At 47.8% G+C, this 27917-nt stretch overlaps 1 protein-coding gene across 1 annotated transcript in view; it reads left to right on the top strand.

Moving 5' to 3' along the window:
* The first annotated feature begins 757 nt into the window (after positions 1-757).
* Positions 758-27917, top strand: part of LOC144148770 (homeobox protein SIX6-like) — an 88240-nt gene continuing 61080 nt past the window's right edge. Inside the window, exon 1 of the mRNA XM_077680282.1 lies at positions 758-1656. Coding sequence (XP_077536408.1) covers positions 1016-1656 — 641 coding nt within the window. The 5' untranslated portion in view covers positions 758-1015. The remainder of the gene's footprint in view (positions 1657-27917) is intronic.

Below are 27917 nucleotides of genomic sequence, written 5' to 3'. Positions count from 1 at the left end.
TGCATAGAAAAACCTCGATACTTACTATGCCACTAATGAAAGCGTTTGTTCTCTGGAACAATTAGTTACAAATGCTGAATGCTGACGGCACGCAAACACGAAGTCCCGATTTTTCACGAGTGTATTATGGACAAAATTATGTGAGAACGCGCTAAAACAGCTAAGTCTGCTTGGATGACACACGCCACACTTTTTCGTTTTTGTCCTGTCAGACTTTAGTTAGAGCGGAATGTGCTCGCAGATCGACATCGCACGCCGCTACGACCTCAAAATGAGTAAACTTACACGCAATAACTGAATATCCAACAGTGCTTACCTGCTTTACCAGCCGTTGTCGGCCAAGTTGTCGTTGAACATTACTTGCCGCAAGTAAGGGGCTCTGCGAACAGCCACCGCCTCAATTCCACCCACCACGTTCCGAAGAAACGCACGCTTCCAACGGCGCCAGCGTCGCCGCTACACCAGAGACATAACCGCTCACCCGCACGCCGAAGCACTCCCACCACCGGCCGAAAGCCGTCTGCGACGTTCCCGCGGCCGCGACTCTGAGCAGGCGAGAGCGACAGCGGTCACCCACCGCGCATGCGTCGTGAGCCGGCGACGCGCGCATGCGCACTGGGAACACCGTCTGCTCCGCGCGCAGCGGCGTTTTTTTTTGAGGCGGCCTCCCGAGCCTCCGCTCCCGGGGGGAGGGGGAGGCGGCCAGGAAAGAGGTATTTCTCGCACCGCGGGAAAGAAGGGGTCTCGCGCAGTGATATGCCATTGGCGGGGGGGACGGTATCCACGGCGACGCCGCGCGCTGAGGCTCGCCAAAGAGGGCGGCGCCACCGATCCCCGATGAGCCGGCTCGCCTCCCCAAGCCCGGCCCTATCATCGCCGGCACAGTGGAGCGCGCGCCAGCGGGCCGCCTGCATCGCCGCCGAGCGCGCCATGAGCTGATTGGCCCCGCCCGGTGCGTGTGGTGGCCGACGGCGGATCCCGCTCGAGTGCAGCAGTAGCAGACGACGAGGTCGCGATGGCGCTGGGGCCCGCGCCCGCTCCGGCCGCCGTGTTTCCCCCCGGCGCGGCCGTGGGCGGCCCCGCGATGCTGATGCTTCCGACGCTGAACTTCTCGGTGAGCCAGGTGGCGGCCGTGTGCGAGACGCTGGAGGAGAGCGGCGACGTGGAGCGGCTGGGCCGCTTCCTGTGGTCGCTCCCCGTGGCGCACCCAAACTGCGCCGAGCTGAACAAGAGCGAGGCGGTGCTGCGCGCCCGGGCGCTGGTAGCCTTCCACGCGGGCAACTTCCGCGAGCTGTATCGGATCCTGGAGGGCCATCGGTTCGCCAGAGGCTCGCACGCCAAGCTGCAGGCTATGTGGCTCGAGGCGCACTACCAAGAAGCCGAGAAGCTGCGCGGCAGGCCTCTGGGACCCGTGGACAAGTACCGGGTGCGCAAGAAGTTTCCGCTGCCCCGCACCATCTGGGACGGAGAGCAGAAGACGCACTGCTTCAAGGAGCGGACGCGGTCGCTGCTCCGCGAGTGGTACCTCCAGGACCCCTACCCGAACCCCACCAAGAAGCGGGAGCTCGCGCAGGCCACGGGGCTCACGCCCACCCAGGTGGGGAACTGGTTCAAGAACCGGCGCCAGAGAGACCGCGCCGCAGCCGCCAAGAACCGGTGAGTCGGTTCCCTTCGTAATATGGGCCCCGCGCGGAGCATTTGTATGCGCGGCCCGACTCGTTTCTCCAAGCAATAATCGCAAATTATGTCAGTGTCGCCTCCTCGCTGCAAAATGGAACGCACGTAAATTAGTTTCCGTGTGACGGCTAGCTTACGCAAGCCTCTTCTTTTTTTTTCGGAGCCGGGCGACATTTAGAATGTTAACACGTGGCCTTTTGACCACCGTTACCGCGGCGCACACAAATGCCGAGGAACGAGCAATTGCCGGATAACGGTGATGACATTGCTCAAGAATTATTGAGGATGACAAAAAAGAAAATGTCGCCACGAAAAAAAATATTATAAGGGTGACAAAACATTGTCGCCAGTAAAAGAAATGGTTTTGATGGACTATTTTGAGCGTCGCGGTCTATTGTTGCTTATTAAGTGAAATGTAAAAATACAAAACTCCTTCGCTCTCTCTCGGTTATTTGCAATTAGTTCGTAGAGACCTGGTTTAATTAGGAGCCTGAACATTCAACAAAAATTAAACACACACGAAGCCTTAGCACAGCATTATAACCATCACCAGTAAAGTACAACTTGTATTGCGGCAAAAATGTGAAATAGAGTATTGCCCGCCGCTCCAGTTGAAGAAACACAACCGTACCGAAGATATGGTGAATGGTGGAGCTAAATTAGGGTTGCATGCGACATTATCAAATACGTTGCGTTTCTTTTCTCTTTCTTTTCATGGTTCTGAAGTTATGGCATGTTGTATCGCGCGGCATGCTGAACGTTGTTGTACTCCGACTTGACGCAGTGTTCAAGTTGCTCAGCGACTCTTGCTGGGTATACCCCATTTTGAAACGTAAGCAACAGCCTCCTAAACCTTCAACGGAAGAAGCTCTTTCGTTTGTTAAAAGATCACGTTATCAACAAACCTAGTGTATAATCAGAAACGCGGGAAAAAAATGAGCTTCCTTATTCAACTTTTAGCACTGAAATCGAACTCAAGCCGTTTGTGTTATAAACGTGGAGCGGGATGTATGCGTTTCTTCTTTGACGTGTCGTGAATGACGGGCAGGACCAATGCAAGCATGAGTGCCGTTAGATTCGTTAATAGACCGACACCAAATAAATTGTGTCCGGCAAGCGAGAAACTATTTTGCTTTTCATTTTGTGACAGCTATCAGCATCAATGCCCGTACATCCTCTCTCCTTGGCTTATGTATCACACTGCCCGCGGATACTGCTACGTCTGTGGGCGCATGCGCAGTACTGTTTCGTAAATTGAGGAGACCCAAAGTGGGATCCTTTTTCGGAATTTCCGTATTGCATTAGCAAGAGAGGGGCTTCACACCGCTGAAGTATACGGGACCTGAAGTCAAAGCACAACTTTGCGCAGTTTAAGAGCAGTAGCCTTTTGTAACTCACTCCGCTTCGTTCCAGCCACAAAATACGTTTTTCAACAAAATAAAAACGCAAAATATATTCAAAATATTCAAATTTCGCGCTACAGTGGCGTATTATGTGCCCGCTCTGTATTAACTACACGTCGGAATTCAAAAGATACAATACAATGGAAACCGAGGCCCCCTACAATCGGCCAGCCATGTTTTTCGACACTGGAACTGGTAGGCAAACGCTATCGCGCAAATTTCAGTGACGTCATGTTTCTTGGCGATGGAATTTCAGGCAGCCGCGATCGCGCAAATTTCAATTACGTCATGTTTTGTGGCGCTGGATTTGGTAGGCAGCCGCGATCCCACAGATTTCAGTGACGGCATGTTTCTTGGCGCTGGTTTTACTAGGCAGCCGTGATCGCGCAAATTTCAGTGACGCCATAGGTAAACCACCCGGAGGTGTCTGGAGAGTCGCCGCTGCTTCACATCTCGCTGCTTAACGTCTCGGTTAATTGTTGCAAGTTGGCGGTAAAATTTATGTCGTTGTTACCGGGACAAGGCAGTCTTTTTAATAACTCAGACTTAAATTTCGTCTCCGTGGCCCCTTCGTCTCCGTGGCTCCGTGGCCCCTTCGAATGCTTTCGATAGGCCACCTCCGTCGATTGTCGGTGCGAAAGGGGAATCGATGGAAGCGCCGAAACTGCAACAGGTGTTAGCCACCCCATGTGTCCCGAGAAAGGTTTTTAAAGCGAAGCTTTCCATGTCCCACTCATGGCGCATGGCGCGTCGTAAACGCACTGCACGAAAGCCAACTTTCACTGACGACGATGATGATCGCGGAATAATTGGAAGGAAAAAGCGCTTTCCGCGGTCGGTGTAGAATCTGGGTCTCTCGCGTTGTGAAGCTGTCGTCTAGCCGACGTCTATTCCAACACGGTCGAAGCAGTTTGGATTCGGAGAGGTGTGCATGGACGCGCATAAGTACAAAAATTGTGTACCCCTCCGTCACACGACGACGGGACTTAAACGCGAAGCTTTCTTCGTGAGAAATTAATTGGCAAAGGGTTGAAGTCAAAGCCGATGCGATCCAAACTCCAAACTTTGGGTGATTCAAAGTTTAACTAGTCAAAGTCGAAGCCGTACGCGGGTCAAGGAACAAACTCAGACGACAGCCACGGAATCCCTCACTGGAAAGCTTCGCGTTCAACCATAGACGGAGCCAGGCGTACGATTTTTGTCCCTCTCTCTCGAACCCAGTTTTTGTTAGAAGGTTATCGTCGTCGTGCAGTCGTTTTCACCTTCCCCCAGTCTCATACCGCTGTCAAACGGCAAATCTAATGACTTTTAGAACGAATAACTTTAGCTGTGAGTGCCATGAGTTCGGCGCCACACGAGAATACTAAATGACATCCATGCGAATGATATTCGGTGATTGAATGTCTTCGGGGAGGGCATTTGCAGTAGTATTTGAGCCTAATAATGGAGAGTGCCTTAGCAACCTCAGATTTGCTGATGACGTTGCCTTGCTAAGTAACTTCGGGGACGAATTCCAAAGCATGCTTTCCACACTGGACAAACAGAGTAGAACCATGCATAATTATTATACAGAAAACAAAAGTAATGATCAATAATCTCGGGACAGCACAGCGGTTTGAGATAAGTGGCGAGGCAGTGGAAGTGGTTAACGAATATCTACTTAGGCCAAGTTGTGACCCTGGATCCCACCCATGAGGCAGAGATAATTAGAAGGGTAAGAACGGGCTGAAGTGCATTCAGCAGGTATTGCCAGATAATGAATGGCAGCCTACCATTGTCCCAGAAGAAGAAAGTGTACGACAGCTGCATCTTACCGGCACTCATGTACGGGGCAGAAACTTGGACGCTGACTAAGAGGGTTCAACTTAAATTGAGGACGACTCAGCGAGCAATGGAACGGAATATGATAGGAGTAACATTAAAGGACAACAAGAGAGCGGAGTGTGTCAGGGAACAAACAGGTGTCAATGACATATAATTAGTAGAAATTAAGTAGAAGAAATAGACGTAGGCAGGGCACGTAATGCGAGGGCAAGGTATAACCGTTGGTCATTAAGGGTAACAGAGTGTATCCCTACAGAGAAGGCAAGCATGGCAGGGGGCGGCAGAAAGTTAGATGGGCAGATGAGATCAAGAAGTTTGCTTGGATAAATTGGTCGCAATTAGCTCAAGACCGGGGTAATTGGAGATTAATGGGGGACGCCTTTGCCCTGCAGTGGGTGTAGATAGGCTGGTGATGACGATGATGAATAGCCTCAGCGGCAGTGGTTTTTCACTAAATAAGCTTGTTTCATGACAAACCGTGAGGCGATGTGTCCAAAGCCTACCGCTATTATTCCTTGCATGTTGTTTTATACAGACGAATAAAGAACACCTTTGCAAAGCTCCGCCATGTTTTATGCTAGATGCGGATTTGTTACCTGTCTCGGCTTGTGATGTTAATTCACCTAAAAGAAATCTAAACTTAATAAATCTAAAAAGAAAACTTGTTTCGTTTTATGAAGTTAAAGGTTTCAAAACAGCATAGACTGTTTACATTGTTATCCCGCACTTCTGAGACTTTCCCAATCGTCACTACGAGGGGTGTTGTTTCGGCGTCAGAACACCCCCCGAGATTTTTTTAACGCTGTACCGCCCCACTTCCCCCTTTCGAGCCTTTTTTTTTTTTTACCCCTGCTATCACACTCCGCACACATATATACTTAAATGTGAAACGAAAATAAGAAATGAGATTGTCGGTAAGTTGACAGACATGGTTCTAATTCTGCAAACCAGACGGCGTCGCTAAGCTGAAGATATATCGTTGCGTCTCCGTTTGCATGCACCGGACTAAGAGCGCGGATATAGCGCGGTAAATTCCTGCAAGACGCTATCATTTACGTAATAAAGCAATGAGACGCAAACAGGTTCAGCAACAACACCTCCGGGTCATATCAGAAAACGCTTTCGTGCCTTCGCTCAGCATTTTGATATCCATAAGTCTCAAAGCCTACAATTTTGTTCGAATTTCGTTAGAATTCTGTTGATTTTGATATATACGGCGCCGCTTCATTTCTGCTTCTCAGTCTACTTTCTGTCTCGTGCTTATTTTGTGCGGGTAAGCGCCCATACCTCGACGCTTTAAAAATGCGCTCGAAGAAGCGACCCAGGTTTACCTGTGCGGGTTTTCCTGAAAAAAAATTAATATTTTATTACTAGCAATTAATTATTACGTTATAACTGTTTTCTAATAATTAGGCATAATCCCCCGTTTCGAAAAATATTTTTCACTGTGCCACTGCTCACTGCTGTCATTACCAAACGAATCTTCGCCTTATGGACACGCACGGCCAAAGTGAACGTCATTTACGTCTAGTGAAATTCGCTTTGAATGAGATTAGATTTGGCGCGTGACTGGGTGCATTCAGTTACCGCTTAACAGCATGGGTGGGGCGCCCAAAAGACCGAGCGACTTATACAGAACACTAAGAAAACGACCGATCTATTCTGTCCAGTACTTGCAGCATATTGTACACTTCTCGTATACAGCAAAATTATTCGTGAATTCAGACTCAGACACTCAAAGGCAAAGACACTCAGATGTGTCTTTATTTATCTGTTTTATATTTTAAGTGTAGATCACTTTAGGGGCTCCCATTGTCGTCGTAGCTTGCTGTAACGGTCGATGTCAAACGATTATGATGCTTAGCGCGCCGACGCAACGCAGGCAAAGAGGCGCGCCGTAGTGGAGCGCTCCGGATTAATTTTGACCCCTGAGCAGGGCCGGATTAAGGTGGGGGCTACGGGGGCTGCAGCCCCGGGCCCCCAGCTGTCAGGGGTCCCGCTTGATCGTATGAAAAAAAAATATCTTGAGTGTGCTCGCTCCCCGTATTGAAAGTTGAAGGTAGGAGCTTCAACCTCAAGTTTACACGGAAGCTGACTAACTCGTGACAGGTGGGAAAGATTGGGGGGCACCTCACCTTACGGTTGACAACCTACGAGTTCATTTCAATTTAATTTATTTATTCCTACTCCTCCTCCTTGTTTCCCCGAGGTTTACGACAAGATGTCTTGGACGAAAAGTCGTGGGTACACAGCTTGACCTGGCCTAAAAAGCCACATAAAAAAGGCCCCGAGCTCGGCTCTGGTTTTTTTCGGCACAGGTCGTTTTGGTGGTATTTTTTGGGTACACGCACATTTAAGCACGCGGATGTTTCGGCGAGCGCACGTTTCGGTATAAGACAGGGTCACGCAAGCGAATATTCAAATAATGTCTGAAGAACATTGTAAACTGTTTAAGCCTGAGGGACGTTATATGTAATTATTGACAAATTAAGCACTGCCCTATGGGCTCATACACAGTTTCTGCCAGAAATTTCAATGTATAGCGCTTGGCAAGGAAGTTCATTGCGATTACTACCCGTTCAATAAAGCTTGGATTAGTTAAATCGGATAAGCGTGATTGATATCGACTCGATATTTCTCGCTGAATGGTCAGCGTATATATGGTTATTTATATGTTCAAAGGTTGTGTAGGCCACTCGCGGGGTCATTGGGCTACAGCCCGAACCTCTGTTCTGTAGCCTCTGCAGGCTGTCTGAGCAACAAGCGTCGCGGGGACTACATATCCACGCGACTTCATTCGTAGCGTAATTCTCTAGGCGTCACTCCGTGTGGGCGCAGAGGCCGCCGGGCCAGCCCGACCCCCTAGCGGCTCACTTCGAGCTGGGGAATCAGCTGGCCCAGGCGGTGTGAAGAGCTTAGGCGTGGACGTCAAACAAAGCAACAACAACGTATGTTTCCTTTCGGGATGACGAAAGCTGTGCCCACTTAAAAATGCATCCTGCGTGCGGTCCCTTCGATGCTGTCTTAAATACGGACCTCCGCCGCGACTCGGGGACTGTAAGCTGTTTGTCCCCGTGGGCGCTTTTCGCTTTGGAATGAGCCGGTGGACGGCAGGGACCAAAGGGCGGCCCGCAGCTTGGGCGCGGCGGCAGGAGTAGATGAACCGCCGAAGGAGCGCGGGAGAAACAGTGGACGCAGCAGACGTGTTGAGGACTCGAAAACAAGAGGTCCACCCATACTCGCCTCTGTCGTAGACCCCGAATCTAGACGAGAAGCTTCAGCGTGTTTCCACTGCCAGTTACGACCGAACAACGACCCGACCGATCGACAACGAACTAATGCTGGAACTGTTGCGCGGCACCGACGGGAACAGCAGCGCAGGGGTGAGCAGAGACATTATATCCCCATTAAACGGTTGTCTGATACCATATCTCGTTCTTTGGGTCTCCAACCCAAAGGGGACCTGTTAATGGGTAACGGCTTGCAGACTAGCAAGATCATCACAGCTGGGCAACAGGAGTTCATCGCTGCTGAAAGCTCGACGGCCATGCGCAAATCCGCGCACGAAGCGGACCGCTCCTAGCCCCAAAAAGCGACATTTTTCTGCTTATTCTGCTTTTCGTCTTTCTGCTAATCGTGCTGCGATAGGAAGGTTGCGTGGCGCGACACGTCCGAGCCCCCCGCCTCCCAACCTCCTTAAAACGCGGCGCGTGTTCTAATCACCGCGTGCTTTCCCGTCTGTGCGGGTAACCTACAGGCTTTCGGCCCGTAAGATGTGGCGGCTAACTGTTTGGCAGATGTCTTTGAGTGACAGCTGCCTGTGCGGAATTTGAGCCCGCCCATAAGTGCAGGTGAAGAACTTTACAATAAAACTAAAACCTTACAGGGTTAATTAAATATGCTTCTTGTAAGAAAATACTCTTCTGTACCATGGCGTGGGCAGGCCGACACGGCGCTTCGAATAATCGTGAATCTGTGATGGACCGGCAATCAAACCATAGTAACTTTTACGCCTGATAAAATCCGTTATATAAAACTAGGCATCAAGCCAAGAAATTAGTTTCCGGAAAGCGTAAAATTATGTATAATTTATCACTGATCAGATAGCATAACATGGGCTTCAAAATTTTCACATAATAAAGCAGAATCATTATCATCATAATCGTCATCATCATCATAATAATCATCATTAGGGCCCCAAAGGACGCAGTAGCCCCGAGCCCCAAAGTTTCCTAATCCGGCACTGCCCCTGAGGATATTTATCGTGGGCCGAAATCTCGAACACCCATTTTTTTTTTTTTATCTCAAGAGCTTGTATGGAGCAGAGGAAGTTTTCTTTCAAATAAAACGAAGCCGCCGCTGCTACGCCACTCAAGCCACATCACAGAACCGCAGTGGACCGTTCTACCGATGCCTGTCTGCTAGCATAAAACTGTACTCCGTCCTAAGTTCATTGAGGTAATTAGTAAAGACTCTAGCCTTTCTAGGGCTACGTGATCCCGAAAACTTTGGCATGTCTGTCTGCATGTCCCTAGATTCACCCGCCCAGCCAAAAATATAAAAGAACGTTGGACCGAGTAGTTCGCACAGGCAAAAACTTTCTTGAAGCACCAAATCTGTAACCACACTGTACACACATGTCAACCTTGCCGAGCAAAAAAGAAAACGATAGGCATACCTGAGGTAAAACAGCCATACATAAGTGATACTTGTACTGTTCTTTTAATTAAAATTGCATGTGTGCTCGATTGTTGCTGCAGCAAATTGAGAAATACGCGTTGAAAACAATATTTCTACCCGAGGTATAGAAAAAGAGCTTGCGGAATCGCTAGCAGGAACAGAATTTTCACCAAGTGTCAAGGAAGGCAGGTGGGGTGTGACCTTCTGACTTGAACTTCAGTGGAAATCATGCATTTAGAAGTGATAGGATTAATTACTAATTGGTTCATTTTGCAGAGTTTTGGTTCATTAATTACTAATTGGTTCAAGACATTGCAGAGAGCGAGACTAAGTTTAGATGTTAAAGAGAATATGAACTTGTCCGATGCTGTGATAGTGGCATCATCCGCATATAAGACACAGTGGGCTGACTGCAGGGTGTCGGTAAGGTCATTTCTATAAATCAAGAAGAGTAGGGGGCCAAAAATTGACCCCTGGAGCACCCCTTTGCTACAAATTCTTGTTTCACCAAACGTACCTGCTGAATATGCTACGTATTCCATATATCAAGCAAGAGTTTTTCAAGAATTTTAGTGACGGACCAGTTATGCCGTACGCTTCGAACTTACTGAATAAAATGTTGTGTAAAATGGACCTTTTTCCAGTAGCGTAGCCCTCTTGCGGCGGCCGCCCGAACCACAATTGGGGGATTATAGAAGAACACACCCTATTTTTTCCGCCTGCCCTGCGCAGTTGACGAGGCCGTCTCGCGCTCTACGCATGGTTTTGGTGGCAGAGAAAATTTTCGTTGGCAGCCGTAGCGCCTACCTGTCGGCTGCTTTCAGGGCTCAAAAAACGGAGCAGCACTTAGCTTAGTCGGCGTTTGCAACTTTCGAATCAAATATGGCGTCGTTTCGTTTACAACCCCCCAATAATGGCGGATCGGTCGCTGGGAGCGAGCAGCGCATGCGCACAGCGCTACTGGAAAAACGTCCATTGTATCGAAGGCTTTCGTAAAATCTAAAAAAAAAAACGGAGCCAACGAGCTGAGAATTACCTGTTGATCGTTTGTTATAGTCTATTAAAGAAATCAGGGCCAAGTTAGTAGAGCTTCCAGGTCGAAAGCCGGACTGGCAAGGCTTCAATGAGCCAAATTTGTTTACATAGGTGTTGAATCTATTTTTATATATTTCTTCAATTATTTTGATGAGCGAAGGAAGAACAGCAATCGGCCTGTAATAAGTGGTACTTTCTTTGACACCGTTTTTTGAATACGGGAATAATCATGGATTGGTCCAGCTGTTTGCGAATGACCCGGATTCGATGACGAGGTTTATTATATGACATATCGGAACGGAAAGGAATCTATAGCAGCTGCTTTCAAGTGGCGCATAGAAATGCGATCTAAACGTGGGCTGGTGTCTTGAGGATGCGAAATTGTCAAATGCACTTCTTCCGGGGTGGCAGGAAGGAGATGCAATGATTGGATTTTTTTTTTTTGACGTCGTTGACTTACGAAAAGACGGAGGTTAACGCAAACGGGAAGTGTTCAATGTTGATGGTTGAGGAAAAATGATGACAGAAGGCGTTGGCAGTGTCAACGGGCTGGTGATACACGATGTAATCGAACTTGATTTTAGAAATGGGAGAGTGTTGTTTAGATTTCTTCAAGAAATCATTGAAAAGTGTCCACTGTTTCTTCGAATCATGTTTAGATTGTGAAAAGGAGTTTTAGTAGAACCGTTTCTAAGCCTGTCTTAATAGGGCGTTGAAAAGTTCTTGTAACGCAAGCCATGGCTTGCGTTATAAGGTTGTTATTAAAGGGTTTACTTTTAATTTTTTTGTACAGATTATCTGTCTTGCGTATGCTTTTGAAGAGGCCCTTAGTCAGGGAAACTTGTATTTTTTTTACACATCGTGCGGTTGTAGTGCAAATTTTAACTGCGTGGAAGAAAGATGAGCAGAAAGAATTAAAAGCTTCGACTGGATCACGCACATGACTGATAACCGGCTAATCAGTACCACTGATGGTTTCTATTAATTTTTCTTCGTTGAACCCTGAAGTGAAGTAACGTACCTTAGAAAAACACGGTTGAGTGTCAAAAGTAACTGAGATTGGAAACTGGCCGAAAATATCAATTTGTATTACCCCAGTTATTGGAATAGGTGGCAAGTTCGACAAAACATGGTCTAAGGGCTTCGGTTCCACGGTTCGCGTGACCAGTGGGTAAGCTAATGAATGGTTCGTACGCAAAGCCTGTAAAACAGCCCGTGTAGGTGGCGTATGCATTAATAGAATAAACGTCCAGTGAGTTAATATTCATATCACCCATAATTGTCACCTTGTTATTTTCCATGGACAATTTATCGAGTGTGGCACCAAGGGCATTAATGAAATCAGAAAGCGGAGATGAGGGGGACCGATAGCTACAACAAAATTGACGTCGTCGACAGCAAGTTTCAACTTAAACCAATTCACATTTACTAACATCAATCGATAGGTGGTATCTTCGTGTGTGCAGTCGATATTTGGACAAATGGAAATGGCATGCTCGCTGAAGCCCCGCTCGTTTAGACAGAGTAACGCCAGATTGGTGTCAAGTGCAAGTATGAAACTCTGTCGCGAGCCCATGCTTCCTGGATTTGGAGAGAGAGAGAGAGAGAGAGAGAGAGAGAGAGAGAGAGAGATAGATAGATAGATAGATAGAGAGAGAGAGAGAGAGAGAGAGAGAGAGAGAGAGAGAGAGAGAGAGAGAGAGAGAGAGAGAGAGAGAGAGAGAGAGAGCAACTTTTATTATGAGCGTTGATCAGAACATCATGTGGAAGAATGAAAGGGGCTAGACAGCAATGTCTCCCACTACACTTGTGGGTGGGAGAAGGGAATAGTAGCCGTGGTGATCCCGTTCCTGCCAGTTCTCCCGGATGGCCCGGGAGACTCCCGAATTTTGATGGTTTTGTACGAGTTTATTGCCGAAACAAGAATCTCCCGAATACGCATCCCGTGTTTGTCCAAACCTTTCCCTGGTCTGGACACATCGCTCCGGAGCTACCTGACAATCCATGATGCAATCGTGCACCAATGGACATCGTAATCTGTGAAGAGCTTAAAAAGCATAGTTGGCCACGCGCCCACGTTCAACTCGTAAGTACCATAGTCAGCACCACAGAAACGCTGAATGCGAGAGGCAGCTCAGCATGCTCAAGAAAAATTGCGCCCAGTTCCCAGCATACGTGTCTGACACAACCCTCAATCACGTTGTTTTGTGAAGGGTCGCCGAAGCGAACATTGTTACTCTCGACAGTATTCCGAGGACTTCCTAAAAAGGGCGTCGTCAGCCACGTCGAAGATTTATCAATCGGCCCGTGGTGTCGCTTGTTTGTAGTTTGGACGAAACAGTTCAGTTCCTGCTCTGTTGTGACTAAATTAAAAATTCGTGTAAATTATTCCATTCTGCTGCTACAAATTTTTCTACGTGCCCGGTCAGATCTCCCTACTGCCATCCCGGCGAACGCGGCAGGTATAGCTCCTGACGCGAGAATTTATCGAAGCGTTGTTAATCCAGAAAGCGGGCGATGAGTGCATCAGTAAACCATATATTGCTCTTTCAGTAAGAGGGACTGAATTCCGGGTAAGCGGACCAGGACGCCATGTGTGGCGTCATGCGTGAATAACACGCGCCTTTAAACCTTTTCAGTCGTGTCGAACCAACTGGCACACAGCACGCTTTCACTAGTCCGGTTGAGTATCATCAGCCTCATCGTTACAACGCGTGCCAAGGACAAAGAGTTTCGTACTAATATATAATAGAGGGTAATCTGGCGCTTCAGCCAAGGAGGTTAAAAAAAAAAGAAAGGGCCCATCTCCCCGCGAGGGGGACTCGAGTAAATGCGTCGCATAGGGGGTGGGTGTATTGCGTTAACGTTTAGTGTTTGGGGAGTTGGTGGTAGTGAATGCGTTGTATCAGCAACTTCTTGACGTAGTTTGAATGAGTCAAGGATATAAGGCGCGTTCGTAGCCTTTCATTCTGTGTCGGTTTTGTGGCGCAGTGGGAAGAGCACCATGTACCTCGCGTTCCACCCACAGGTAGTGAATGCGTTGTATCAGCAGCTTCTTGACGTAGTTTGAATGAGTCAAGGCGCGTTCGTAGCCTTCCATTCTGTGTCGGCTTTGTGGCGCAGTGGGTAGAGCACCATGTACCTTGCGTTCCGCCCGCAGGGTCGTGGGATCGAAACCAGGCGCCGGTAAGTATTATTTTTTTATATAGTGTAGGGGGAGGGGTGCGGACCTGTTGTTGAGAGCGAGGAGGGTAGCGTGATGCGGGAGAGGAGGAGTGGGGGAGAGGGCGCACCTGGAACGGTTGTTGCGGACGCCGAGGCACGCCGACAACGCCGGGTGACATCGTGAGTTAAAGAAATGCTCTGCATTTAAAATTGCGAGGCTTCATCCGGTCTCCAGCGGGCGTGGCGTTGTGTATACAAGGGAGCGTTCCACTTGTCCTTGCCGTGCAGCCCGTGACCAGGCATAAAAATTTCTGTGGATACAAAAAAAAAAGCGATATTATTCTGAAAGATTATTTGAAGTTATTTTATGAATAGAAAAGTGGAGCTCCGGGAGATTTATTTGTCAGCGATTATTTAGAAGCCTTATAAAAAAGAACGAGAAAAACAATGTTGATCTTTTTGGTCGACGTTTAGTTGGCTTCAAGAGCAAAAAGAAGCCTTTTGGCAAGCCAAGCCAAGTGAGAGAGATGCATGTATGGCGGCATCCACAACGGAACGCGATTTCAACGGCAGATCTACGTCTATTCGCTGCCCTTTGTGAGCTCTTCCCAAATCGTGCCCGATATGTCCAATCCGCCGTTCATTACGACCGACGCGAGTGTAAGTCCTCCCAAAGCACACGTCCGGGCACCACCAGCGGTGCTCCTGCAGGCCGATTTGTATTCGGAGTCTCTCATGTATAGATTGTTCATCCAAGTCACGCTAAGCCCCCCCTTCCTAACACGCGGTCGCACATCAACGTTATCCCACCCTCCCTTTCCGTCCTTTTGTGTACTCTATTCGGTCCATATGCGAATCCCTCTATCGACTTCGTCTTTTCTATTCGTTTTTGCTCTTTGTCTTGCCTTCTTTTGTGCTCTTGCAATACCCGCACGCGGGTGTTCTTCAACGGGGAATCCGCGGCGCGTTGCTTCCAACGGATTTTCGATTCGCTTTCCTCCGCCTTCTCCGCTAAACGAGAGAGATATGCTTCGATGCACGTCGCGTGGCGAAATTTCCGCCGCGCTTGGCGCTCGCAACGAACTGGCGTGAAATATGAGCGTTTTTAAAGCGAAGGTGTCGTGCGCTATGTAGGCTCTGACCGAAATCTCGCGCGTATATCAGGTCACGTGGGTCAAAAAATCGCACGTGCTAGCTCCTGACTTGGTGTAAAATGCTCTAATGTGAGTACATTGAAAAAAAAAAATCCCAGCTGAAAATCCCAGGGTACTTATACTATGGTATTAAACATGCGTGAAAATGTTGTTTAAATGTTGTACAATGCGCATACCTTGTTTATGTTACGCGATAATATGTGTGTATACCTTTTTTTTTTTTGTTTACAGTGGATTTATGTACGACTGCTGTACATCCGTGCATGCACAAAAAGTTGCATCTCCTTCCCACTCCTGCTATAGCATCACAGGGGCTGCACTATGTTCAAATAAATAGATAAAATGAATTGGCGGAGTTGACAACACTATTATTACGTTGAGTTCCATTTACTTCTCATAGTTAAAGGGTAAGTCTTAAACGTAACAAAATACCGTTACAGAAAATGGCTGTAACTGTTCCTTGTTTGTCGAAACTGTCCCGAAACAAATTATACGAGAATTCGTTTAGGACGAATTCTAAGGCAGCTACAGTTGCCGACCGATTAACAAAAAATAGTACGAATATAAGAGCATTGCGTAAAATGCGCGAGTCGCTAAAACGAACTTTATTTCATTTAAATACGATTGAAGAAGCCGCGAATAATTGCCTTAAATTCCTCCTTCGTGCGAGAACGTCCACTTGTATCTCTGCAAGCGTCACGTTTTCTTCGTAAACGTTGGTCAACAACGCCAAAGCGTTGGCTATGTCTTTCGTCGATGGTTGCGACATCGCCTTTGGCCTTTGCGACTACAAAATTATGTCCTCCGGGATCAAAGTTTGTTACCCCGGCGGAAGTCATGCCACGCCCTATCCAATCCGAAGCTAACCAGGTGGATTATGATTCAAAATCCATGGCGTCGTCCTGGAGTTGCACCGAGGCTCTGTCGCGGAAAAGTTTCTCCGAAAAAAAATCGAACTCTTGGCTTTATTTCGTCTGAAAAAATTAGCAGTGGCTTAGCTCGGATATGCCAGGATATACGTAGCGTGAGCTAAGTTTCAGCAATCCAGTCGAATCCAATCCAGTCCAGTCCAGTCCAGTCCGGTCCGGTCCAGTCGAGTCCAGTCACTGCTCTTCGCGCATGCGCAGCACGGCTCTCCAGGAGCCACGCGAAGCGGCTATAAAGCGGCTCCGGCGCCGCGTCAGACTTGGCTACTGCACAGCGGAGGCGCACAGCTGGGCACGCACCGGCGCCAGTGCGTCTGCCGCGGCTATGACGTCACTCCTCTGGAATGCGCAGACCGGTGAATGTGCAGACCCGATTCTCTACACACCCGTACTCCAATTAGATTGGATTTCCATTCCAATCCAATACAATTCAATTTAATCCAATCCAGTCCAATACAATCCAATGCTCCTCGCATTTGTGCACCACAGCCCTTCAAGGTCCACGCGAAACTGGTCAACCTCGGCCAGTGTAGCTTACGCTGCAATATCTGTTGTTCCTATACATTGCTCCTATGGGAGAACTGGAGGTTCCTCGCTAAATTCCGAAATATCCAGGAAGTACGAATTTTTGGAGTCCGGAAAAACGGTCGGCTACTGTATGTGTATGTCTTTTTCGATCGACAGAGTGAGTCACCATACATAAAACACTGGTAGCCGCCAACATCTTCGTTAGACTTCCCTCTTCACAGTAGTGGAAGAGCTATAAATTTTTTTAATGCGATAGCGTTAGGGGCTCATTGAGGGACAAAGGGCGCTGTCACGCATAAACGTGGCACACAAATTATCATTGGCTGCGCCGTGTTTCGGAGCGCGTGGCTTAGAAATAGAGCACAGAAAGATAAAGCGCACAGCAACGCCACGGCAACGCCACGGCGACGCACATTTCAACACTGGCCGAGCTTACCTCTCCGGCAGCATTTTCTGTTTCTCGTCGCCGATTGTCCCAGAAGATAATGATCACTCAATTTACCCTCAGTTATATCACCGAAAATGAATGGCAGAACATGCCATTGTCCCTGAAGAAGAAAGTGTATGACAGCTGCATCTTACCGGTACTTACCTACGGGGCAGAAACTTGGAGGCTCACTATAGGTTCAACTTAAATTGAGAACGACTCAGCGGGCAATGGAGCGTAAGATGATAGGTGTAATATTAAGGAACAAGAAGAGAGAGGAGTGGGTCAGGGAACAAACGCGTGTTAAGGACATATTAGTAGAAATTAAGAAGAAATTGGTGTGGGCAGGGCATGTGATGCGAAGGCAAGATAACCGTTGGTCATTAAGGGTAACAGAGTGGATCCCTAGAGAAGGCAAGCGTTGCGGGGGGCGGCAAAGTGTTAGGTGGGCAGATGAGATCAAGAAGACTGCGGGGATAAATTGGTCACAGTTGGCACAGCACCGGGATAATTGGAGATTAATGGGAGAGGGCTTTACCCTGCCGTGGGTGTAAATATGATGATGATGATGATGACATCACCGAACCGTTAGATTTAAGTAAAGGTGAATCAGCAATGTGGTCCGAATGTATCAGGTTCGTGGCCACCGGACGCGCGTAAGAATAAACTTCAATCACGGCGAAACGCGAACGAGGAGAGCGGAAAACCCGTTCCAGTATGATACCCGGTACACCTGCGCATATCCCGTTTTTTTCTTGCTCTGCGCACGCGCAGTAGCGCCGGTCATCTACCGGGTATACACCGCACCGAAACCGGTTCTCCGCTGTGCTATAACTCTCTAATGAGACGCCAATACTTTCGCGTTCTGTGCGTTAGGTACAAAAAATACTTAGATGCGCACACTTTTTGTGTTATCGCACATAGTGCATTCCTGCCCTCCTTTTTTTTTGCTTTTGGGGACGAAAATCTGTATCCCCCTCCGTGGCGCCTTTCAGGGGCGAAGCCCCTTAGGGGCTGGGGCAGGCTGTAGGCGTCTCCTGTCGTCGTCGTAATCATCGTCTGATGTAGTCACGATACTAAAACACCGGGACATTCATTTATGCCTCGCGCTAGAGAGCTTCGGGCTTCAAAGACACGAGACTTCCACAGCAAAGCTGTATACCTCTACCCCCACTGGTTTCATCTCCGTGGGCAAAAAGGGCAAGGCGCCAAGAATATTATACACTGCATGCTTCGCCCCTCCCCAGGTTTCACGTTAGTGGAGATGGCCAGGGTTTTTTCTTTTTTTTTTTGCGCTACGTTAAAGGAGCCATGAAGACAAAATACGAGTTTGCTTTATTAGAAAGAGCTGCTTTGTAGCGGTAACAATGATTCTAGTTTTATCGCAAACTTCAGACGAATAATGGAGATGTTAAAGAAAACGTGAAGTATTTGCGACTCCCTGTTTCTGGCAATTTTACCATGACGTCACAGAATCCTACTTGTGCGATTGGCCCCGCCGAACTAACCCATCGCTATAAGACAGATGACTGGACGATTGCTGTGGTGCCTCCAGTTCGGTTTGATCGCATCCCTTGAATGCTAACGGGCATCTTTAACACACTTAGTGTTTTTAGTGCTGGCCAATATTAGGTTACTCTTGCCCACAACGCGTCACTGAAGCGCGAAATTCCGAAGTCAACTTCGTCTTGCGTTGTTTTTTTTTTATCAGCGAAGCTGTTTACCAAATCGTAATTTTTCGTGTCCGCAGTCAAAAAATACCAAGAAATTGCCGGGTGCGCGCATGCGAGCGCGGGCCTCGCTGCGACCGCCCGGCAGTTAACAAAACCAAGAAAATGCCTAATTCTCGTGTGGACGTGCCTCACTCCGACCGCCCAGCGTCCCCTGCGCATGTTTGTCCAGCCAAGCATTCCCACTTAGGGATGTTGGCCAAGATTGCCAAAAAAACTCCAGCGTTCGCCGTAATCTTGGCAACACTTGCTCGGAACGAGAAAGACACGTCATAGCGTACGCCCATACAAGGTGATGTCCAATGATTATCGCTTCCAAAAAATTAAATAAGCTCACACTTATAGCAACAACGATGGAGTAAAGGTCGTTGCGGTAGCGAACAAGAAGCAAATTGGTTTAAACCTTCGCGATGGTCGTGAAGGATGCGCACAGCTTCGCTACTTTCAAGTTTTACGCGTTTGTGTGAGCTTCCTTCAATTGTTTAGTTAAAAAACGTATTTCCCGGCTGGTATGGAGGTCAGTGATGAACTACAGAAAAGTTCGTTTAAATTAAACAGCGCAGCTTTTTTTATTCATGGCCCCTTCGATAGGGAAAGAGGAACACAGAAGAGAGTTGTCTGACACGCATTTCGAGTCGAAAAGGCAGGCATTAGAATGAAGCTATCACGAAAGACCACATGCACGCATCTATGGGGAACGAAATGTGCATGCTTGCAAAATACTTAAAATGACGCAAAAAAAAACAAAAACAAAAAACGGAGCCTTACCAGGCGCCTTTTCGAGAGGTCTGTTGCTGTGCGTTTGAGTCGTGCGTAAATATATCTTCGAATACACGCGAATTTCTCGGTATCGGGCGCCCATTGTAATGCACGATCCGCTGGCACAAGCCTGGAGGCGCATAAAATATTCGCCGGATATTTACGCGTGTACGGTTGAATGCCGTAGGAGAACCGCTAAAAGCTGTATAGAGGGCGCGTGCACGTATACTGAAATGTTCGTCTCCTTTATGGCTACACGCGCGATATCAACTACTAGCATGTATATACGGATCGCGCTCACGCACCTTTTCAAGGAAAAGTGACAGATGGAGGGAAAAAAAGAAAAAGGAAAACTACCGTGTTTTGAATAGCGCGCGCTCGCGTTCAAACACTTGGTGCGCGCCGGTGTCACCTGGGGCTCATTAAATATACGCCGCTCCGGGCTCATTTTAGCCGCAAGATAGAATGTTGGAGATACGGTATAGACGTGTGAAGCGGGCCGTTTCAACGAGTCCAAGCGTAAAACCGCTCTAACTCCCTTTTCACCCGCTTTTTTTTTTCTTATTGTACTTTTCGACATCTGCTTCGTAGTTTCCCCTGTCGCCTTTTCATACGACGGCGTTCCGCCTTAATACGCCATTAATTTCACGTTTTGTTATTGTTTATTTTTTTGTTGTTGTTATCTGGGACGGTGACGTGCCCGCGGGGAAAGGACGTTGTACATCTCTGAACTAGACACTTCATAGCGCCTGTGATAATTGTTTATTAAATTAGATGCGACACCCTTATGTGTCACATCTGCGAAAGCTACAGCTATCGCCTGCACGGAGCGGCACTGCGTGATTTGCTCGTCGCCGCAGATACGCCTTCTGTTTCTGCGTTGTTTTGTGGCTTTCTTTTTAAAGGGACCCTGCAACAGCTTTTTCAACTTTTATAGAAATCTTAAATTCTTGCAGAACGTAGTCACCCAACACACCCAGTACTTAGATTAGGGTGTAGCAAAGTACTTCAGACAAAAATTACTGCTCTGTGCCCATCGGATAACTTGTAAACTCGCTCAAAAGATTTTTCTGTCTCTGGTGGTCTTGTCGTTCTTCGACGGCCCGAATTACGTCACTAAGGCCATCTAGCGGCTGTTGTCCGGTTTTCCTTCAGTTGTAGCAATGAACGCTTTTCGATAGCAACTTAAAAAATAGCCGCAAAAGTAAAGCAGAAATGGCCGGCGTGCGTGCGACGAGGAAATCACGCAGTGCCGCTTCGTGCTGGCGATAGCTATAGCTTTCGCAGTGGTTCCAGACGCGAAGGAAAGAGTGAAAGCGCTTATCGAAAGTGTTGCAGGGCCCCTTTAAAGTGGCTGTCATCGAACGCGTTCATTGCTGCAACTGAAGAAAAGCTGGCTAATAGCCGCTACACCGCTCTAATGACGTCATTTCACCGCTCAAAGATCTCCAAGACCGGGAAAGAAGACAAATATTTTGAGCCAGTTTCTAAGTTATCTGACGGGCATAGAGAAGCAATTTTGGGCTAAGGTACTTCTTGACCCCTTATTCTAAGTACTGGATGTGTTGGTTGAGTACGTTGTGAAAGCATTTAAGATTTCGAAACACGTTGAAAAAAGTGTTGCAGGGTCCCTTGAATGTTAAGACAATGTGAAGGCGGCAGGGATGCAGTGACGTATACATGCCGCCGCACAAATGGATGAATGTTTTCTTGGGACAGGGCATTCCGTGACGAAGTAATTATTCAGGCCGTGCTCAAACATCTCAAAGTCGAGGCGCGTTGTGCGATTATCCCGGGACTCCAAAGTGTCGCCGACAGCCGGCCCTCGGGAGTGTGAGTAAAGTGCGTGCAATTAAGTTGTCATCCGCCCGGCTCGCGCAGTCAGACGAGAATGGATGTAAATGCGGGAGACGGAGATAGCCGCAAAGTGCGCATGCGCATGCTTTGACGCAACGCATGTGATGTGACACCAAGGACGTGCACTCTTGTCCCGTGGGCAACGTCTGCGTATACACACGAAGCAATCTTGGTACCGCCCGCGTGCTTCGGTCGTACACGTCTTCCCTGCGTCATGATGGGCTTCATTCCTTGAACCGCCACAGCCGCACAGTCATGGACAAGTGGAACGCGAACACAAAAATATGAACCAGAACGCGTAAAATCGAAGATTATGGTTCGTGAAGACCGATTATTGGCGCGGTACTGGTATACGCCCATTTTGCAACTTTGTTTCTGTAATGAACGCACGCGACAATCTGAATTGCATGCAAAGAAATCGCGCTATTTGTGTGTTCCGATTCATATTTTGGCCAGACGTCTACATGGTATTCACCAAGGTAATCGCTAACAGAATTTCTGCCACCTTCGGTTTCAGTCAACCTAAAGATCAAGCAGGCTTTTGTAAAGGCTATTAAACAATGGACCACGTTCACACGATCGATCAGGTGATAGAGAAATGCGTGGAGTATACTCAACCCGTATATATAGCCTTCATAGATTATGAGAAAGCATTTGACTCGGTCGGCAGTCATGCAGATAATGCGGAATCAGGCTGTAGACGAGCATTACGTAAGAATACTGGAGGATATCTACAATAGGTCCTCAGATATATCATCGTCCTCCATAAGGAGAGCAGTAACATACCGATAAGGAAGGGCGTCAGACAGGGAGACACAGTCTCTTCAGCGTTATTCGCAGCATGCTTACAATTACAGCATATTCACAGCATGTTAAGAACATAGGATTGGGAACAGCTGAGCGTAAGGGTTAATGAGTTAATAGAGAATGCCTCAGTAACCTCAGATTTGCTGATGGCGTTGCCTTGCTAAGTAACTCGGGGGACGAATTGCAAAACATGCTTACCGCACTGGACAAGCACAGTAGAATCGTGTGCCTGAAAATTAGTATGCAGAAAACTAAAGTAATGCTCAACAGCCTCGGGGCAGCACATCGGTTTGATATAGGTGGAGAGGCAGTGGAAGTGGTAAGCGAATATATCTACTTACGCCAAGTAGTGACCCCGCATCCCAACCACGAGGCAGATATAATTAGAAGGATAAGAATATATGATAAAGTGCATTCGGCAGGCATTCTCACATAATGAATGGTAGGCTATCATTGTCCCTGAAGAGGAAGGTGTATAATAGCTGCATCTTACCAATACTCACCTACGGGGAGTATTGGAGGCTCACTCAGAGGGTTCAACTTAAATTGAGGTCGACTCAGCGAGCTATAGTGTAGCGTTAAGGGACAACAAGAGAGCGGAGTGTGTCAGGGAACAAACGCGCGTTAAGGGTATATGACTAGAAATTAGGAAGAAGAAATGGGCGTGCGTAGGGCACGTAATGCGAAGGCAAGAGAACCGTTGGTTGTTAACGGTAACAGAGTGAATCCCTACAGAGAAGGCAAGCGTGGCGGTATGTTACATGGGCAGATAGGATTAAGAAGTCTGCGAGAATAAATTGATCGCTGTTAGCACAGGACCGGGATTTTTGGACATCTTTGGGAGAGGCCCCTGCCCAGCAGTGGGCGTAAAAAGGCTGCTGATGATTTAATTTCGATCACAGGCACAGTATATCTCGATCGGGCACAGATTTTTATTCGTGACGCACCGGGACATGTCGCAAAAGACGTATACGTTTAGTTAGGTAATTCGTTTAATTAATTGGTGCCCTTGAAGGCGGTGGCTTCTCTCGGTATATGGAATTCGAGGCGAACGCCCTAACGAAATCATTCATTTTCTGCCTGATCTGGACAAGCTAGTTGACACCATGTAGAAAGTATAAACAGAAGTAACCGCGCACTGTTCGGGCACACTTGAAATACTAAGCGAAGTCGCTCGAGAAATGTCAAAACGCATGAGGTGACTGGTCGCACTCGTGCAAAACACAGCCAGCCGAGACCGGTGTTTTTCCTTCGCCGCCGTAGCAGGAAAAAGTGTCCTGCCCACCGCAAATACCGCTGGGCCCGTCACTGTCCCTGCATGTTCGCGCCGCCGCGTATTGGCGCCATCTAGGCGGTGTGAATAGAATTAACCTCTGATTTCTCTGGCTGACTTGTCGTACTGGACCGACACAGTGGAAAAGGGACAAAATAAGCGAATAGAACCAAAATGGCGCCGTTAGGTGATGCATAGGTGAACTGCTTGAGCTTCCAAGGACTTGCGCATACATTCTCAGACAGTGCCAGTTAACTGCCTTCACGGTTGCCTAATTGTATACAATGTATACTTACGCTGACGGCGCCCGGCGACGGTGCAATACGCAAGTGATTCGCTACCGCTTACTACCGGCGCATGCATAAAACACGAGCCGATAAATCGCGCGCCCTTGATCCCTTCTCTTTAGCCATTGTTTGGAGCTCGTTCCGTGGGCGTAATCTGGATTACGCGCTCACGCGCTAAGAGCGAGAGTTGTTTGAGCGCAAACAGAACCTCGTTTACACACTGCAAGCCTCGCACAATCTCGCGAGACGAGACTGCCGGCTTGTTAGCGCTCGCAACCTTCGCCCCGTGCGGATATTCGCTGCTTGAACGGTGAACTATTGTTGCCTGTATGGCTGCAGCCGTAGTTCGATCAATCGTATACATGCGCGCGGCTCTGCGGATCGCACGGACGTGGGCAACTGAGTGAACGCACCAATGACGTCTCGTTCATTTCTTTACTCACGAAGCGCGTCTCGTCTACGCATCAAGGACGTGAGACTATATGGGTGTGCCTTGACATACATTGCGTCAACGCGAGGATGTGCGGCGCGCGTACGCAGAACAAATTACTTAGCCAATCCGTCTCTGGAATAGTTGCGAATATGTGGTCCCGTTGTCTGAATAGAGATAATAAGGACGGTATTGATTAGACGAGCGCAGCAATGCGGAATTGGGTTGACTCCCGCAGAGCCTTTGGAGTAATCAGGTGCGTTTCATTGTGCCTTATACAAGCGATAGAATGGGTTCACGTTGTACACGAAACAGAGAAGGACCGTGAGATTTTAAATGAGAATTTCGTGTTTACAAGATGACCTTTTCGCTAACGGAAATTTCGTCGGTGTTCGCAGAAACACCGAAGACACGAGTTGTTTCGAGTAATACAATAATAGGGGTACAAGAAAGAGCCCGCGCTTTGAAGGAAACGCGGCGGACCCCATCGACCGGCGAATTGAGCGCGAAATTCAAATCTTGCGCGTTTCCGAACTGTGTCTGTCTGCTCTCTTAATTTAAGCACGGAAAATACTCAACTTAGCCCATCAGGATAGGCTTGCGCTTGTAGCCGGAATTTCAGGTTGCTCCGTGGCTTTAGTGTTTTACTTCGACAGTTGTACTTAACTTCGTACAAATTTATAGTGGCCTATGAGAAAAGGGTGTAGCAATTTTCAAATCCAAATTTTGCAGATTTAACGCGCCGAAGCTACAACTTGGCTATGAGGCCTCCTGATTAATTTTGACCCCCTGCTGATCCTTAACGTGCAAGGAAACCCCGAGCACGCGGGCCTCCTCGCCTTTCCTCTCCATGTGAAAATTAGTCACCACAGCCGGGATTTTAAATCCACCTCATTCGGCGCACCAGCATGACGCCTACGCCGCTGACACACCGTAGCGGTTTAGGGCAACAGTTTCAATTCTGAAAGCTTCAAAACACGTTTAGGATACACCCAGCTCTGACGGCGTCTCTCCTTGACGGAGGATCGCCAATCGCATTTGCAACACCGTCGCGCACCGCTGTTCTCTCCATCGAACCGGCTCTCGTTTCTGTATGCATGCACGAGTATGCATGCACGAGTACCGATTAGTTTGCTGACAATAAAAAGAAAAGATAAAACGTGCATTTTTTAAACATGATACAACATATAAGTAAGAATGAGATGCAGAAAATTAAGCGTCAAAGGAATTTAAGTTAGACTTCCCATTATATTCTTCTAACTACCGTAATTTCGAGTATGCTGCAGGCTTCTTTATTTGCGTAAACCTTTTCAGAAGCGTGTAAGTAGAAGTATACTCGGCAACAAAACGGTGGTTAAGGCCCGCACGACTTCAACAAAACCGAGAACATAGCTGTACGTCGAAAGAGGTTGTAAATTTCATCTGCTATCAAATTCGGGTAAAAGCCGTTTCATTGTAATTTATATCGGCTCATTTTACCGAAAATTTTAAGAGACACCAAATGAGTTGCAAACTTTGCCAACGTATACCTACCCGCAATGATGTATGTGTGCGTGTGTGTATGTATGTATGTTTGTATGCATGTATGTATGTATGTATGTATGTATGTGTGTATGTATGTATGTATGTATGTATGTATGTATGTATGTATGTATGTATGTAGTGATCGGATCTAAACCTGTAACGTTACTCTGATACAGGCAAGTCCCTTGCCGATACGTAAGTAAACGTCATAGTTATTGTTTTTCCCGTGCGTTTGAATTTTTACTGATACCATTTTTAATTTTACTTCTTACGTTTACTTTCTACTCATACTATATATATATATATATATATATATATATATATATATATATATATATATATATAGAAATAAGGGTTGGCAGTCGAGAAAACCTCGGAAAGCAAAGGGGAGGATGTGGTAGATCATTGAAACAGATTAAGAATTTGGAAAGAAAGAAAGAAAGTGAAGAAATATATATATATATATATATATATATATATATATATATAGCGGGCATTTTTTCTTCACTTTCTTTCTTTCTTTCCAAATTCTTAATCTGTTTCAATGATCTACCACATCCTCCCCTTTGCTTTCCGAGGTTTTCTCGACTGCCAACCCTTATTTCTGTGTTATATATATATATATATATATATATATAAACGAGCGCTCTCTCTGCCTAGCCGTGCGCGTCTCAGCTCTGACGGCGTCTCTCCTTGACGGTGGATCGCCAATCGCATTTGCAACACCGTCGCGCGCCGCTGTTCTCTCCATCGAACCGGCTCTCGTTTCTGTTCGAGGACACCGTGTAAGCCGGCGACGATACGAACAAGGTGTCGAGGTGGCGGCGAGGCACACACGGCGGGTATAAGTGCGCTCCAATCTATCCACACCTCGCACGAACGTACGCGGGCCAGAGCCATATAGCCCGGGCGCGTTCTATATATTACGGCCTTTAGAGGACGGAGTCTGCAGCTCCTCTAATGGCCAAACTCGATTGTCGCCCAGCTGACAACGTTTCCGCCGCTTTCATCGTGAGCCGGCCCTGTGATGCGACGCAATATCGAGACGCATCGGGTGGAACGATGCTCGGGCTGGATGCGGAAATGCAGAAAAGAAAAACAGGGCCAACAGGAAGACACGGGGTGCTGGTTTCACATTGCTTCTGCCTTTATACGGAGATAGAAAGAAAGGTACGCTAGACAGTCAGTTTATCTATCTATCTATCTATCTATCTATCTATCTATCTATCTATCTATCTATCTATCTATCTATCTATCTATCTATCTATCTATCTATCTATCTATCTATCTATCTATCTATCTATCTATCTTCTATCTGTGTCTGTCTCTCTGTCATTCTTCCTGTCCGCCCGTCCGTCTCTCTCTCTCCCCCTCTCTCTCCTTTTCCCTTCTGTGTCTGTCCGTCTGCGTGCCTGGTACCCTTCCCTCTCTTCCTCCCTGCCTCCCGCCCTCCTTCTTTCTTTCTTTCTTTCTTTCTTTCTTTCTTTCTTTCTTGCGTTGTTTCTGTCTCTGTCTTTCTCTCTCTCTCTGTTTCCTCTGCGTGTCATTTGCTCACTTGGCAGAGCTTAAAAACTCAATTACGCGTGTCCCCCACTTCCCGCCGTCTCACGCCCTCCCCTGCCGAGTGCAGCTCTGATGCCACCTGAAAGCTTCTCCGCTCTTCCAAAGGGTGTATACACGAGCGCCATGAACCGAGATCTCCGCCCTCATAGTCCCGGGCGTACATATACACTTACACGCCCGGACGGTGTCGCGGAAAAGGTTTGCGGGCCGCTTTTTAACGTCAAACTCAATTTCTGACGGGAGCGCTGCAGCCGCCGCGCGCGGCTCAAAAAGCCCGCCCCCGCCGAGTCGTATATAGCTCGAGACGCGCTCGTTTGAACGAGTCTCGCCGTGTACGACTACACTTTAGTGCCGCGGCGGATACATAGCTCTTTGGGGAGAGCGACTCCGCTGCGCGAATAAGTGCGGCGTCGCTTTGACGTTAAGTGGGTCGCCCTGGGCGCGGGCCTTAAGTGGCGCGCGGCCGGAGCAACGATTCGCGCCTTTTATTTCGCCCGCTATCGTGGACGACGGTGCGTGCGTGCGTGCGTGTGCTGCTCATCTTGGTCGTCTGCAGACGATCCAGACTTCGTTTACCGTTCATTTCGCTGTTTAGGAGTTCTTCGTCGCATTATTGCAACTCGCTGTAGAGGTCTTCGGCTTAAACCGAACACGCCCAAAGTATAGGTATACGTGTACATACGTGAAGAAAGGAATGGATTCGACAGTGAAGGATAGCAGCGGCTGGAAGTCAATTGGAGGGGACATACATGATGATGATGGTTGACAACGACGACGGCGGCGGCGTTGTATATGCCCTTGCTTTAAAGGAAAATCCAGTCGCACGTGTACAAACACCGGACTCTCACGCCAGTCTGGTGTCGCCGTT

Source organism: Haemaphysalis longicornis, unplaced genomic scaffold (genome assembly GCF_048455015.1).
Source record: "Haemaphysalis longicornis isolate Haplotype H1 unplaced genomic scaffold, Haemaphysalis longicornis Haplotype H1 scaffold_8, whole genome shotgun sequence".
NCBI classification, from domain to species: domain Eukaryota; kingdom Metazoa; phylum Arthropoda; class Arachnida; order Ixodida; family Ixodidae; genus Haemaphysalis; species Haemaphysalis longicornis.
This window is presented reverse-complemented; position numbering and strand designations above follow the sequence as displayed.